The following is a 15796-nucleotide window of genomic DNA, read 5'->3' on the forward strand; positions in this document are numbered from 1 at the left end:
TCCTGGCATCCTGGGGACAAGGGAGCTCCAACACCCCCTTCACAGGGCTGTAAGCATATCCACTGTGTGTCCTCCAGCTTGGGTACAAGCAAGAGGTGGTGGCATAAAACACCAGGGGAGGGACATTAGCAGTGTGATTAACCACTGCCGCTCAATCTCACACACTGATCAAAAGGTTATTTTGGCAGGCAGGTGCAGGAAATATACATAGAGGTTTGGAGCTGGGATGACAGTCATAAGGTGCCAGGCCTCTATGCAAGAGATAGATCCAAGATGCAGCATGGATTGCACCTGGAAGGTCCCATTAGTTGTCAGGACAAGCCTTTCCTTGGGAGTATGGTCTGACCCTAGCATGAAATATAGAGGGGATTGTCATCCTGGGAAACCTTAGCCCAGGACAAGCCCTAGGGCTCGGGGCAGCAATGGGAGGGATGTGCATCCACATCTCTCCGCACCCCCTTGTCCCACAGGTTACCACAGAGGATGGGCTTAAGGGCAGAGTCATGGACCTTGACTCCTGGATGATTCCAGCAGTGTCCATCAGACATAGCTATGATGCCTGGAGCAAACGGGAGGGGGCAGAGAGGGAGAACAACATCTTTTGGGGGCATGTCTGAGGGCTGGCCTGGATCCAGGGCAATTTCCTTGCTGCTCGCACCATGCCCATCATCATCTTTGCCCCACGCACTGAGCACATGAAGTTGCTCAAACCCATGAAGTTGCTCTAGGCTGAAACATCTCGCAGAAAAACAATTCTTCTCTCCCAGGAATGATGGGAGATGAATCTTTCCCCTCCCCTCAGAAGCCACGCACTGGCAGTTACAGACTCTCCTCGTCCAAATATGTGCCTAATTCATCAGTACTAATAGCTTCTCTCCAAAGTCCAGCAGTGGCTCTTCTGCTTTCCCCATGGAGCCAGCAGCCTGTTGGTCCTTGACTGCTCACACCCCTCCTTATGCCTTCCACCATCTGGGCCTGAGGGCTCCTAAAAGGCACTTTCTTCAGCTGTCAAAAACTTTTTGTTCCTCTCTTCTTGGAGCCCTGGTGCCGAGAAGCTGCGTCAAGCAAGGGTTGGCTGCAGCCCAGGGGCAATGAGCTGGGGGAGCCTGTGCACCCCTCCTGTCCCCAGTCCATCCCAGCCTTCCACACATGCCACACGGCTCCCATGGCCCCTCCGCCATCTCCCTCCAGCCCCCCCGACCCACGGCCCACCCTGCAGCTGGGAATGTGCCAGAAGCATTTACGATCGTTATTAAAGTACTGGTTATTTTTGGAGGAGCTGGGATTTGAAGGGTTTGCAATTTTTTGCCTGTGGAATACAGTTTATTTAGAGCAGAAAGATGAAGAGGGGCAGTGAGCTGCCTGTATGCCCTCTGTCACTCTACAATGCCACTCTATGGACTTGTGCATGTGCCAGGTGTCCTTGTGGGTGACTGGGACAGTGGCACTGAGGTGCAAGACCAAAGGAAGGTGGGTGTCAAGAAGCCTGCATAGAGCTGTGGCCCTCCTGCCCCACCAGCAGCTGGATGGGCAAGTCAGGGGCTCTGCTCACTTCTCCCTTGGGGGATTTTCCCCATGTGGGCAATGCCAGCCAAATGTGTCCCTCAGTGCAATCATAGCCTGCGTGTGTCCCCTGGAGTCCAGTGCCAGCCCACTGGTGTTCCCAAGTGCCATGCCAGCCCTTGAGGTGTCCCCAAGCCAGTGCCAGCAAGCAGGGTCCCTCAGGCCCCAGGGTGCTGTGACAGGGCATGTGCTGTACCTAGAGCACTAGCATGGGGACAACTCTAGCTGGAGCCAGTGCCACAGGGTTACCCGTACTCAGTGCCTCAGGATGTCCCTTGCCCGATGCCGTTGGGGTACTCCTAGCACAGTGCTATGGAGTGTCCCTCATCCAGTGTCACAGGGACAACATCAACACCAGAGCGTTGCCCCCGGTGTCTATCACCCGCTGCCACCAGGGTACCCATAGCACAGTATTCCGGGGCATCTCTTGCCCAGTAACACCGGATTGTCCCTAGCGCAGTGACCCGGGGTGTGCCCCGGTGGGTGCCGGGCGCCAGGGCTGCGGCGATGCCCGGCGATGCCCGGCGATGCCCGGCGAGCCCGCCCGCCGAGCCCGCCCGCCGAGCCCGCCCGCCGAGCCCCCGCCCGCCGAGCCCCCCCCCCCGCCCCGCTCGGTGCGAGGGCCGGTGGCGAGCCAGTCCCTAAAAGGTGCTGGCGGGCGGCGGGGGAGGTACCGGGGCAGCCCCCGCCCGGCACGGCCCCTCCCCAGCTTTTAGGCAGCTCGGCGGGGCGGGGAACGCAGTGCCGGTGCTCCCTTCGCTCCCGCTGCTCCCGGTGCTCCGCGTCCCTTTGCCGCCCCGCGCCCCGCCGCTGACACCCCGCCAACATGGAGGCCATCAAAAAGAAGATGCAGATGCTGAAACTGGACAAGGAGAATGCCATCGATCGCGCTGAGCAAGCGGAGGCTGACAAGAAGCAGGCGGAGGACCGCTGCAAGCAGGTGGGTGTCCCACGGGCTTCCCCGGCATTACCTCGGTACCCTCCGCTCTAGGGGTGGGTAAGGGTGTCCAGCCCCAGGACCCTGTTCTACTGGGAGTCCAGCCTGGGGACCTTCCACCCTGGGGTTGTCCAGTCCTGGAAAGCCCATCCCGCTGAGTGCCCAGCCCTGGAGATTCTATCCCACTGATCGTTCAGCCTGGGGACACTGCACTCTCTAGGATCATGCAATCCCCATACTGATTTCCCCACACTGGTTGTCCAGCCTGGAGTCCCCTGTCCTAAGCATGTCCTGGCCCAGGGACCTTACCCCACTCCGTGTCCTGCTTGTGGATGCCAGCTCTAGGGATTGACAGTCCTTGAGACCTTACCTCTCTGGGACACTGTCCCCAGTAACATCACCCCATGTGGATCTGTCCCCAGGAACCAACACTTCAGTCTCTTTTCCTTGACCTCTTACGCTGGTCCCCCCAAACATGTCTTACCTAAGCGGACACTGCCATTCCACTGCCCTATCCCGGTGCCAGGGGGAACCCTGGGGACTGCGTAATCCCACTGCAACCATACAGAGATGGGAACATATGCCAGTGTCCCCAGAGCTGTATCCCCAAGTCAGGGGCTTTCCGGTCCCCTGTACAGGGAGGGAGCCCACCACCCCCTTACCTCCACCAGGCTCAGGGATGATGGGGGTCCCAGGGGCTGCTCTACACCAAGAGCCCTCCAAGGACCTGTAGACCCACAGTTGTCACCAGACACATCCATGTTTTCCTGCTGTGTCCCCCACAGACTGGGTGACCCCAGGAGGAGAATGGGAGGACAGGTCCCCTTCCAGCCTTGCAGACACTGTCATCTCCCTTGACCGCCACACTTTGTCCTTTCCCCAGCTGGAGGAGGAACAGCAGGGCCTGCAGAAGAAGCTGAAGGGCACTGAGGATGAGGTGGAGAAGTACTCCGAGTCCGTCAAGGAGGCCCAGGAGAAGCTGGAGCAGGCAGAGAAGAAAGCTACAGATGTAAGTAGGCATGCCAGCAGCTCCTCCCCTGCACAGGCTCTGGACCTCGGGGGAGGGGGGTTAAAGGAAGAGGGGGGCCCTTATATGGAAAGCATCTGAGGGAAGACTGTCAGGATCCCATTCCTTCGATGTTGACACTGAACTGGGCTGATGGGTCCTGTATGGGGTGCTGGGGCCAAGCCAGCTGTGGGGACAGCTGGTTGCTGGTCCTGTCTTGAGCTCTGTGGGTAGCCTACAGCCTGGCTCCCCAAAGCTAATAGGGACAAGTGCTCCAAGCTGTGTCACAAGTCCCCAGGCATGCATCTCCTCAATGCTTGTAGGAAAAACTGTGGTACCTGCTAAACTGTGGCACAGTAGAAAAATGGAAAAATCTCTTGCTGTGGTTAGCTGCTAAGTGCTGGCTGCAAGGAATGAATATTTGGGATGTGTGGAAGGGGATTTGGGTGGATTCGGGGTCCAGTGTGCTACTTTGTACCCTGAGAAGGGCAAGGCCAGGAAGAGTTTTATTTAGTGCCATGACTGATGTTTCTCCTGGGAAATAGATCCCTCTGGGGAGATGTTAGGAAGGTGTTGAAATTGGCTTGTGCCTGGCCAGGATGAAGGGTGGAACAGCTGTGTGCGGCCACGGGGCCGCTTGGGAATGGGGTATAATGACCCGTGGTGCCACACAGGGTATTTGACACCCTATAAATAAATCCTCTTTTTGATAGCCAGCCCCTCTTTGATGAAAACCAACCCTGGAAACTGGAGGAGAAGCTAAAGGAGAGCCGTCTGGAGCACAGCCAGCAGGGCATGGCCAGGCTTTTCAGGATTGAGAACAAAAAATTCAATCCCAGCTGGTTTAGGGAGCTAAATGGGGGAGATGCATCAAACCTCTGAGGCCGCCGCCAAGGACAGGGGTGAGCGGAAAAGGACGAGCAATGGCAACACCAGTCCTGTGGCAGCCCAGAGTCCCTGGGCAGCAGCCAGGGGTCTCCTCAGACCTCTTTGCTGATCCTACAGATGACTCTCCTTTAAAACATTGAGAATCCCCTAGAAGGGCACATTCAACCTGGCATGGGGCAGGCATGTCAAGCTGGGCAAGGCGGCCGCTCTGTGCAGTGGGGTTCACATTGATCTAATTGGTTCAGTGCTGGTATGGGACAGGGAAAACTCTGTGGCTGAGAGTGGATGTGCTGTTCCCAATGCAGGGCTCAGAGGAAGGGGCAAACACTGGTACTGGGCAGTTGTCAGCTGTGTGCTGTGGAGTGCTTTGCTGCTGGCAGTGGCCTGCGTGATGCCATCCTGGAAAGGGAGAGTGTTTCTGTGCTCTTGGTCCACAGCAGTTTGGCAAATCTGTGGGTTTCAGGATGGAGAGTCCCATACCAGAAGATTCAGTGGATAGGAGCTACCAGGGAAGGGCCGGAACAGGAACCATGAAGGAGCAGTGTCAGGCTGGAGGTTGGCTGCAGCAGGGCTAGGGCTCCATCACCAGCACAGCTCTGCCAGGTCCATTCCAAAGCCTGGACAGGCTGAACCATGTGTGGGGCTCTGGGAGTCACCCCTCTCCAGTCGCCAGGGACCTATGTGCTGACAGCTCTAAGTGCCAGGGCTGGTGTCACCTCCTCCCTGGTGAGAGGTGCAGCACTGCTCCTGCTTCCAGCAGAGGAAGCATTGGGCAGACCCCCAGAGCACCCCTGCCCCAGGCATCCCCGTGTCCTCCCTGGCTGCCAGGACTGTGGGTGCCTGTGAGCTCAGAGTGTCCTAATTCCTCAGACGGCTCAGGCTCATACCACCAATCCAGGCAGCCTCCTGCTCTTGGCAAAAATGTCAACGCCTTAAAAGAATAAACACCCACCTCTATATGGCCCTGCCCTGCTACTGGCACTGGATGGTAGGGCATGAAGGCCATGGGGACTGCACTAAAAAGTGCAAATACTTTGCCCCAGGCACTTGGAGAGGTGTCAGATTTTGCATAGAGCAGGGAATGCCTGACTCTTGACCAGCAACTCCACAGAGTTTCCCAGCAGGTCTGCGAGCCCATCGTGGTCCTAGAACATCTTGTCCTCAGGAGGGACAGCCCATGGTGCCCAGGTCAGGACGGGCAAGGGCTGCAGGAAACAGTACAGCTGGGACAGCAGGTTTAGGCCAGAACAGCCCCCTCCATTGCCCCACATCCCCAGCATTGGCCTGTAGCCATCCACCCTGAAGGGGCCTTAGGGAAACTCTGCCGTTTCCAGGCCATGATCCCAAAAGCTTCACCCCTGTTCCCGCCCCAGCTGCTTTCCCAAGCCAAGACTTTGCTCTTATTTGGCGATTCCCTTAGCTAGTGGGAGGGAACTGGACTCTGCTGGGAAGTGACTGCATCTCGGGGTGGGGCCACAGCAGGAGGCACCTAGCCTGGCTACTGCGAGATCAGGGTGGCTGCCTCCCACCCTGTCCCCCTCCTGCCTGCAGCTGGCTCATCCCTGCCCCACAGCTGGCAGGAACCCTTGTCTGCTCTGGGCCCCCATGTCCTAGGTTTTGCATTACTGACATCCAGGCCTCAGACTGGGAAGGGGCAGTACCACCTGGGCCCAAGGCCAAGCCCAAGGCTGTGTGCTCCCAGGGAACCCACAGTATCACCTCTTCCGCTGCCTCTTGGCAAGGGGACATGGATCTGCAGGGTGCAGATAGCAGTGTGGCTGAGTCACCCCCTGGACCCCTGGCCCTGGAGCTGGCACCAGATGGTGAGGTCAGCCTGGGAACTGGCATTCCTGGAGACAGGTGTGAAGTGCAGCCAGGGAGCTGTCAGTACATCTTAAGGGAGGATTGAGTGCTACTAGCTCCAACTTCTTCTGATGGATCAAGACATGTGCCCCAGCCAGGATGGAGAGCCAGGAGCTGAAGGTTTAACCTCCCCCATAGGGCACAGTCCCCAGGGCAGGAGGTGCCAGGGTCTCCATGGGCCCCATGAGTCTATATGGGGCTGCAGCACAGCTCCTCACATTGGGGAGCAGATACCAAGGGACTGAGTGTGATGGATGCTGGGCACCTGGCTGCAACCCAGGTACCCCTGGAGGATGCCCAGGAGCAGACTCTGCTCATGCCTCTTACTGACTTCCCATAAGGAAAAAGACCACAACCCTCCTTAGCTCTGCAGCAATGGAGGGCAGCAGTTGGAGAATCCGCATGGGTACATTGCTCCTGTGGCCATGGGGGCTCTCACAGGACAGGCTCCAGCACTCAAAGACTCTGTGGACTGCTGGAAGAGTATTTTCCTGGGTTCCTCTTCATTGCTCTGGGGGATTTCAGTGGGACTGTGCACCCCTCCTGGGGGGCAGCATGCATCCTGGGCATGGAGAGAAGTGTGTGCCCTGCCTTGGGACCACTGTGTGCCCTCTCTGGAGTACCATGTACCCTTTCAGTGGGGACCATGCATCTGCCTGGGACCATGCGTGCTGACCCGGGGTAGGGGGACAGTGTGCCCTGCCCAGAAGCAACTGTGCATCTTGCCTTGGCGGGGATGTAGAGACAGTGACCAAAGCCTGGGGAGGACCACGCACCCTGCCCGGGGGCACCCTCTGTCCTATTTGGATGAGGGGCACTGTGCATCCCTCCCGGCGTGGGGAACTCTCTCCTGCCGTAAGAGAAGTAAGCACAGTACGCCTAGCCAGGGGGAGCGGCAGAGCAGGTCGGTCAGAAGCGGCAATAGCAGCAGCAGCAGGAGCAGGAACAGCAGGAGGAGGAGGAGGAGGAGGAGGAGCAGGAAGGGATGGAGGCAGGGCGGGCGGCGGGAGCGGCCGCTGCCTGAGCGCTTCCTGCCCGAGCCGGGCGGATCCCACAAAGGGCTCGGCGGTGTGGCCTCCCCACCGTCAGCCCCCGCCATGGCCAGCGCCAGCTCCATCGAGGCCGTCAAGAAGAAGATCCAGAGCCTACAGCAGGTGGCCGATGAGGCGGAGGAGCGCGCTGAGCACCTGCAGCGGGAGGCTGATGCCGAACGGCAGGCCCGGGAGCGGGTAAGGGCCGCTGGGATGGGAAGAGGAGGGCGAGGGGCACCCCGGCGGCTCCTCGGGATGCCCCGCCGGCTCCGGCCCCGCTGCCGGCATCCCTTCCGGCGGGCCGGCCCCGGCCCCCCTGCGGCCCGGTAGCTGGGCTGCCTGCCCCCGGGGCGCAGGAGCGCTGGGAGGTTCCCGGGGAGCCGCGGGGAGCTGCCACCCAGCTGGAGAGAGCCCCGGGGCAGGGAGCTCGGGGCAGTCCCTGCCTGCGGGCAGCCTCCGCCAGCCGCCTCCCTCCTCCGTCGGTCTGGCGAGAGAAGATGCTGCGGGCAGCGGAGCTTCCCAGGGCTTCCCGGCTGGCCGGGCTCTGGGAGCGGGCAACGGCCAGCCCTGCCTTGGGATCGGGTGTCTCCTGGGAAAGGATCTCTTCCTTCGGAGGCCGGCGTGCACAGCTCAGAATCCCACGCCCAGGCTCTTGTCTGGCTTCCAGCAGACTCTGTCGTTCGGATTGCAGAGCTTTAGGTTCAGCCTGTCCAAATTTCCATTTTGGCAGCGGGATGGCATGCCCAAGCTGCAGCTTTTTCCTGGTTTGTCTTTGTAGTTGTTGGAGCTTTCTGTTTTCTTCCTTTCTTTCTGTTTCCTATGCCCACTCACTGAATATTCTCACCATATCAGGAGCGGCAGAGCTGGGTGCGGTACCCGGGTTGTTGTCACTCGGGCTATGTGTGGAGGAAATGGCCCCTTCCTGCACCCTCAGATCGGGTTCCCGGTCACTGGGAGCTGCCGGGAGAGCTCATGTTCCCAAGTGTCCATCCGGGCAGCTCTGACCCACTTTGGGGGTTATTCCCTGGGAAAAAAGATCTACCGATGCAGTAAGGCTGATGCTCCAGGCAGAGCATTGCCCTGTGGGCGCCACCACCAGTTCCCCATTGGGCGGTCTGGCAAGGGACAAGATCTCCGAGTGTCTGTAGAAAGGATGATCATGGGGTGGAGGCAGCTGTGGGGCTGGCAGCTGTCTCAAAGAGGTGCTGGCTGTACCTATCCCCACCCTGCCAACCCCACACACAGAATTGCAGGTGCTCAGTGGGGCCATGCAGGGTGACAGCCCCTTGCCGCTTCCATAGTCCCTGTGCTTGGCTAGTATTCCCTGGGCATTCCCAGTGCTGGAGCATGAGGCTGGATGTGTCCAGGCACTACAGCCAGCCAGTCCTGCTGCAGCCTGTGAATAAGCAGGAGCCACTGTCTCCTGGGTTGGTGCATGGAGCTACTCCCCATGGTGAGGTCTTATTGCCACCCATCCCTTGATATTCAGGGGTTTGTCTTCTTTACACCCCCCTAGTGGGAAGCAGGGCCGAGAGCTGCTGAGACAGCATTTCCTGACTGTGGCAATGGAACAGGAGGCCTTTACCAAATGGAAAGAGTGCAAGGCCAGGCGTCAACAGGCTGGCGGAGGGCCAGGGCCACTGCTCCTGGCCAGCCCCAGCTCCCAGCGCTGTGCATGGGGAGCCTGGGAAAGGGAGGACTCTGGTCCTGCCAGCCTCATCTTGGCCAGGCGCCAGCCTGCCGAGGACGACTCGCTCCACTGCCCCCAGCACTGTGCCGTACATCAGCTGGGGGGGCTCTGTGCTTGGCTTCAGGCTGCCCTGTTGTACAGGGCCCTGGGAGTTCCTGCAGGAGAAGCTCCCGGCTCACTCCGCCACCTCTGTAAACAGGAAATCCACAAGCAGCTCCGATCTCCTTTTTGGGAGTGAAGCCACACAGGGCATTCCTCCCCCTTTACTCACTGCTCTGCAAACCCCAAATACCATCCCTGTGACGGCATGGCTGCTATGGCCACCCTGCCCCAGTGAACGTGCCCTGTCCCCCTCCAGGGTGGGAGCTGGAGATGCGAGGACATGGTGGGGCTGCACACACCAAGCTGGTGCTGCAAGGTTGGGAGAAGCTAGCATCAAACAGCCACTAGGGATGGAGATAACCCTACAGAGAGGCAAGGGAATACATGGTCAGGCATGCCATTCCAGTAAATACAAGCTTGTTGCACAGTGCCTAGGGGCATTCTGGATGGTAAATAGGAATAATCATTGAAAATGCTTTTTCAATATATGTATTTGACATGGGGTGACTGAGGGCTTTCTGTTCCCCCAGGCTGAAGCTGAAGTGGCTTCCCTCAACCGCCGTATCCAACTGGTAGAGGAGGAGCTGGACCGTGCCCAGGAGCGTCTGGCCACTGCCCTGCAGAAGCTAGAGGAAGCTGAGAAGGCAGCTGATGAGAGCGAGAGGTGGGATGGAAAAGAACAGTGGGAGTCGTATCAGGTCACCATTTATTGCAGACAGTCTCCTTGGTTTTGCAGTGGGGTCCCTCTGAGGTGACCTTGTTGGGGTTTCTGTGGGTTTTCCTGCAGACTTCAAAGGGATAGAGAAAGTCACAATGCAAAGAAGTCCCCCAGATACAGACACCCTTATCCAGAGCACACATAAAATCCTGAAAAAATTTATATGGTATTTATAAAAGCACCAGACTGTAACCAAAGCCAGAGGAAGATAACAGCAGCTTTCTATGCTCAAAGACACAATAACAGCCAAGAGGGAACCTCTGTGCTGGTAGCTAATCTATCCTCAGATTTGAAGACAAGACAGCCTCATTCAAAAAGAGTTCTACACAATGTATGTTGCTCCATCTTCATGGCAATCAGGTTTCCCGGACTGGAGCTATGCAGGCAAGGCTACTTAGGTTGTGTGGGAGTGCCTGGACATGTCACAGTGTTCCTGGCAGTTACATGAGCTCTTCCACCATTGACAAAGATCAGTTTGAGCAACACTATCTGAGTGAGAGGAGAAGAGCTTGCAGGAATCCCTTCTGTGGGGGTTTGGTAATCCCCTGTTTGTGAGCATCTCCCCGAATGAGAAAGGCTTTGCCACAGGATGTTTTCCAGTATTTCCTAAGTGCTGCCACCCTGTCAGGCTGTTTTTGTGGAGGCTGTGGCTGACTCATCCTGGGCTGCACACCTTTCTCCCCCAACCATGAGTTACGACCTGTCTGCTTGAGGGGTACCATAGCCATACCTCACTCTGGAACATAGTCCTCGGGCCAGCTCCACCCTGATTCTGCACAGGAGCATTTTTGGGGTACTGGTGGTGTGATCCTACTATGTGCCATCCTCCCCGAGCAATGTCCTATGTCTCCAAATCTAGGGGGTGGTGGGTTAGGGTACAGGATGTGCGGATGGGCAGGCAGGATGTGCAGATGCCACCTTGACCCACAGCAGTAACATCTCCTGGCATGGTTTTTCCTCAGAGGCATGAAGGTCATCGAAAACAGGGCCATGAAAGATGAAGAGAAGATGGAACTCCAGGAAATGCAGCTGAAGGAGGCAAAGCACATAGCAGAGGAGGCTGACCGCAAATATGAGGAGGTGTGTACCTCATACCCCAGTCCTGACACTCTGGCAGCACCCAGAGCCATCTCCTCATAACCCTGTGCCCCAGCTTGGGCAAGCACAGGGCTAACATGGGCCACTTGCTGCCATGAACAGGTTGCCCGCAAGCTGGTTGTCCTTGAGGGAGAGCTGGAGCGCTCAGAGGAGAGGGCAGAGGTGGCAGAGAGGTGAGTGGGGCTCCTGGAGGGCAGCGTGCAGGGGTCCCACACAGCCCTTGTCCCAAATCCCTGGCAGACCTGGGGATGGGGACGTCCCTGGAAGCAGCAGCGTCTGTCATTGGGGTGGTCTTTGGGATTGCAGGCTGGGGGTAGGGGTGTGCGAACCCACCAGCATCACATCCTTGACCCTGTTCTCTGCTGTCCCCCTCCCGGGGTGCCCCTCTTCCACCCCAGCCGAGTGAGACAGTTGGAAGAAGAGCTGCGGACCATGGACCAGTCTCTCAAATCCCTCATTGCCTCAGAGGAAGAGGTACTGGGGCAGGGGCGCGGGGCAATGTGCAGCAGCCCCCTCTCTCTGTCGCTGTCTCTCGAACCATGCGAGCCACCTCTCTCCTTTCTGCACCACTGCCTCCACCACTGGCGTCCCCTCGCCTCCCTCTCCAGTAGGTGCAGGCCAGGCATGCTCCTCCATCCCTCCATCCCTGCTTCCCCTTGGCGGGACCAGCGAGAGCTTGGCTGGTGGTGCACGAGGTATCTGTGCAAGGAAGCACAAGGAACGGATGAACAGATGCGTCCCGGCAGCTCCTGCTCGCAGTGGCTCTGCTCCTGGTCCTCCTGCACTGAATTTTCTCCTCTCTCAACTTGTTTTCTCTCTTTTTTTTCTGCTTCCCCGTGCCTGTTCTTTCTGCTCCTGCCTCTTCCTGCCCTCTGACCCCACTCCCCCCCTCCTGCCGGCCCTGCTTGGGATGTAGTAAATGTGGTGACCTAGAGGAGGAGCTGAAAATTGTCACCAACAACTTGAAGTCCCTGGAGGCCCAGGCTGACAAGGTAGGACCTAGTGAGGCTGCTGGGGTTGGGAACAGTTCGTGGGGTCTGGGAAGGCTGCAGTCTCCTGCTGGGATGAAGGACAGCTGGAGGCATGCCTTGGGACTCACAGGTGCCTGTCTCTATCTATGCAGTATTCCACCAAGGAGGATAAATACGAGGAGGAAATCAAGCTTCTAGGGGAAAAGCTGAAGGAGGTAAGGTGTGTAGGGCTCCCACTGAATCAGTGCAGGCATGAGCTTGCCATCCTGAATGAGTTTTGATCGCATTATGCCTATGTCCTCTCACAGTTTCCTAAATTGCAGCCCTGCATCATAGCAGGTACCTGGGTCTGGGATGACCTTCATTATTCTGTTCTGATTTAGAGTGTGAGGCTCCATGGAGCCCCAGTCACTTCTTGTCCCTTGCCTTTCCCACAGGAGGGCTTCTGGAATAGGGTACCAGTCTCCAAATGGGGCAGATTTGGAGTGCAATGTCCTGCAGCTCACCCTTTCCCCACTGTGCTTCTCACAGGCTGAGACCCGGGCGGAGTTTGCAGAGAGGTCTGTGGCGAAGCTGGAGAAAACCATTGATGACCTAGAAGGTAAAATGTCCCCACCAGCCCTGTGTCCCTCTTTCCTGGGGTGGCACTGGACACACCATGCCCCTGGTGGGGCTGGACAGTGCTTGGCCAGAGGGAAGGGATGGGCAGGAGTTCTGGGAGCAGAGAGAGGAGATGCTGTGGCATCTTGTATGGGAGCACAGAGCTCCTGGGGTCTGGGCCCTGCCTGTGGGTGGGGAGTAGGGTCACATCTATGCTGCCTGTGCCCGCACAACCTCTGCTGCCCTCAGCCTGCTGTTCACAGCCTCTCTTTCTCTCCACCTTGTGTCCTCCACTCTATTCCACCATCTGCTCCCTGCCTGCCCCCACCTGCAGATGAAGTGTATGCGCAGAAGATGAAGTACAAAGCCATCAGTGAGGAGCTGGATAATGCACTTAACGACATCACCTCCCTCTGAGCCCCACGCTGGGCACCAGCACAGCACCTGCCCCTTGCCTGTCTCTCCTCTTCCCAGCTCGGCTGTTTGCCTGCCTGACCATCCCACCTCTCTCCCTACCCTCTCTGTCCTCCTCTGTCCTACCTAGCCTGTGCCTGTCCATCAGCTCCTTTGGGACAGGAGCTGACTTGGGGTGTTCCCGCTGTACCCCTCTTTGGGGAGACAAGATGTAGGTGCTTAGAGCTGTTTGTTCAGGGCAGGAGAGCAGCCCCACATACTGACTGGACAGTGTAGTTGTAGGCCCTTGCCACAGCATTGCCCTGGGGATGAGGACTGTGCCCAGAAGCCCTTTGTTCCAGCAGCTCCCTCCTTGGCTCCTCAGCAGCAGAAGCACTGGGGACCCTGCAGCTCCGGGGCTGGGGGGCCATTTCCCCCCCCATATACTTCAGCAAAGTCCCCCGGTGCTGTTTGCTGGCCCCAGCATGGGGATGACCTGCACTGGGGAAGCGGCACCTCCACTGCCAAAGCTCAGGCCTGGGGGATAGAGGGTTGGATCCAACTGTGCAGACATCTTGTTCCCTGGCAGGCAGGTGACCCCCACTCCTCCCTCACCCTTCTGTCCTTTGCACATTGCTCTTCAGTTTGCATCTCATGACTTTTCTTTTGTGTTCTGTCCCTCTGGGTTAATGAGTTGATATCAATAAAAATTTAACATTGGTTTCTCCTTTGTTTTCTTCATGCCACTCTGTCCCTCATCTCCTGCCTGTCTCATGTGGGTACTGTCAGCAGTGTGATAGGAGGTGGTTGCAGGCAGCTCACAGCCACAGGGCCCCCGGGCTGACCATGGCTGAGACCCAAGAGGCTCCCACGCTGCCATGCTGAGTGGGACAGGGCCATTGTGCTGACCCCAGCCACCCTCTGACTCTCGTACACAGCTTTCCTCATCTCATGCCATCTTCTCCATGAGCCTTTTGGTGTGAAATGTCAGGGTTAGACTGGGTCCTGTCCATTCCCTGTCTCCACTCCCAGACATTGCCTACAAACAGCAGTCTCAGCCCTGTCATAGCTCCTGCATCACCTTCCCTTGGTGAAGAGGCTGGCGCTACCTACCCTTCAGCAGTGATCTCTTGTGATCCCTAAATTGGTCCTGATCCACCTCTTCCTTCCTCACCACCCTACCATGTCCCAGAATCCAGTTTCCAAATTGATGGAACTACAGCCTTATTCCTGCACCAAGACTGGCTGCCTCCTGCCAGTCCAGCTGTATCCCACCAGTGGCTGGGTAGCTTGTGGTGTTTCCAGCAAAGGCTTTCAGGAATGCCATCTCTTTTCACTAACTCACTTTTTTCTCTCTCTTTCCTGTGCTGCGTTGATGTCTCCATTTTCTTTAGAGCGCTCTCAGCAGGAAGCCGAGAAAAACCGTGTTCTCACTAATGAGCTGCGGGTCATCCTTACTGAACTTAACAACTGAGCTGCCCAGAGCTCCTGGCCCCGGCCCAGCCTCCCTGCCCCATTTTGGCCAGGCTGGCTCTGGGCTGGGAGCCCCTCCCCTCCGGCGTGAGGCAGGGTGTGAAGCCTTGCCTTATCCCCACAGGGATAACTACCCTGCTTGGGCAGGACAGGTAGCCCCTCTAGAGTTGATGAGGTTTTTTGTGGGAGAGCTATGAAGGGTTTTGTGATGTCCTGGGATGCCCACATATTGATAGCTGTCCTCTGGCATCATCCTGGCTCTGCTGGGGAGAGATGCAGTGGTTTGTATTGTTGCCTCCCTCCCCTTGTCCCAGGAGTCACTGGGCAGCCTCTCTTCCTCCTCACCCTGGTTACCCCAAACTGTGCAGGGAGGATCCCCTTAGAAAGAGGTCCTTGGAGGGTGCTGGGAAAGCTTGGAAAGGAGCTGGGGATCCAGCAGCATGTGCTGCCCTAAACTTGGCACAGGGAAGAGGCTAGCAGGGCACACTGGGAGATGGGGCTGGGTGGACAGCAGTCTTGCTCCATCCCCATCTCTGGGTAAAGCAGGATGCCATTTGGAAGTGAACACTGGAGGGAGGCTGCCTGGCAGAGCTTATCCTTGTATCCTTGTTAGCTCTGCTCCTTATCTCTGTTGTCCTCTGCCCACTCTCCTGGGCTGTTTATGGGCTGTTTTCTCACTCCTTCTCTTTACGGACCTCTGCTGGGTCATGCAGCAAGCATTGGTTCTCTGCTTCTCCTGGCCAGGGGTTTGTGCACGTGCCCACAGCTGGCCAGTGATGATGCCCCAGTGTCTGGCCAAATAATGGCACTCGCCAGTGGCACTGCTGCACAGTGCTCAGCCACAGGCAACAGGGCACCCTGGGAAGATGGAAATGCTGAAGATTGGTAACTGTCTGCCCCAGTGACCAGCCTGACTGGCCTGGCTTCCCTGGCAGATCCTACAGTGGCCGGACTCATCCCTGCCAGAAATGGGGCTACTTGTGTGGACTATGCTCTGCAGGGGATGCCCCATTTGACTGGAGGCCATTGCTGTACTGAAATGTCCATCTGTGTGTGTGTGCGTGTCTGTGCTTGGTGTGGTGTGTGTGGGTCCTGCTGCACCTGGGTGAATTTGGGTGTTGGTGTGCATGGCTGGGTGTCCCTTGTATTCACAGAGAGCCTGGCCAGTGCCAAAGAGGAGAACGTGGGGATACACCAGGTCCTGGACCAGACCTTACTGGAGCTGAACAACCTCTGAGTTGTCCTCGCAAGCCCCTATTCCTTTTCCCTACCCAACACATGCACCCCACTGGCATGCTCAGGATGTTGTCATCAGCTGAACTGCATCTTGGCCAAATCCACACCTCCATTGAGAAGGGAAGCTCAGAAGCCTTGCACTGTTGCTCAAGGGGATCTTGTTTGTGCACAGCCTAACTGGCTCTGTCCTGTCTTTATGTCCAAATATTAAAGCAGTTTGACAAAAA

At 57.5% G+C, this 15796-nt stretch overlaps 1 protein-coding gene across 8 annotated transcripts; it reads left to right on the forward strand.

The window, feature by feature from the left end:
- Positions 1-2299: 2299 nt before the first annotated feature.
- On the forward strand, positions 2300-15796 carry TPM2 (tropomyosin 2). Of its 8 annotated transcripts, none has more exons than XM_066181017.1 (9): positions 2300-2503; positions 3384-3509; positions 9611-9744; positions 10761-10878; positions 10999-11069; positions 11813-11888; positions 12020-12082; positions 12399-12468; positions 12802-13580. In XM_066181017.1, exons 1-9 carry the CDS (start codon positions 2390-2392, stop codon positions 12882-12884), a joined length of 855 nt encoding a protein of 284 aa, XP_066037114.1. In that variant the 5' UTR covers positions 2300-2389; the 3' UTR covers positions 12885-13580. The 8 variants fall into 8 exon arrangements, with proteins under 8 accessions (XP_066037114.1, XP_066037112.1, XP_066037113.1 ...); XM_066181015.1 differs by lacking the exon at positions 11813-11888 and adding an exon at positions 11295-11370 and having other exon boundaries at positions 2304-2503; XM_066181016.1 differs by lacking the exon at positions 12802-13580 and adding an exon at positions 15488-15796 and having other exon boundaries at positions 2305-2503.

This window comes from Chamaea fasciata, unplaced genomic scaffold, assembly GCF_029207755.1.
Source record: "Chamaea fasciata isolate MVZ Bird 193981 ecotype frontalis unplaced genomic scaffold, bChaFas1.0.hap1 SCAF_4, whole genome shotgun sequence".
Taxonomy (NCBI): domain Eukaryota; kingdom Metazoa; phylum Chordata; class Aves; order Passeriformes; family Sylviidae; genus Chamaea; species Chamaea fasciata.

What these genes read in the sequence shown, in the direction of transcription:
- TPM2 (XM_066181017.1), top strand. Translation starts at nt 2,390, where the DNA reads ATGGAGGCCATCAAAAAGAAGATGCAGATGCTGAAACTGGACAAGGAG. An exon ending in CAGAGAAGAAAGCTACAGAT is followed by an intron (nt 3,510 to 9,610) that starts GTAAGTAGGCAT and finishes CTGTTCCCCCAG; the next exon opens with GCTGAAGCTGAAGTGGCTTC. An exon ending in AGGGCAGAGGTGGCAGAGAG is followed by an intron (nt 11,070 to 11,812) that starts GTGAGTGGGGCT and finishes CTTGGGATGTAG; the next exon opens with TAAATGTGGTGACCTAGAGG.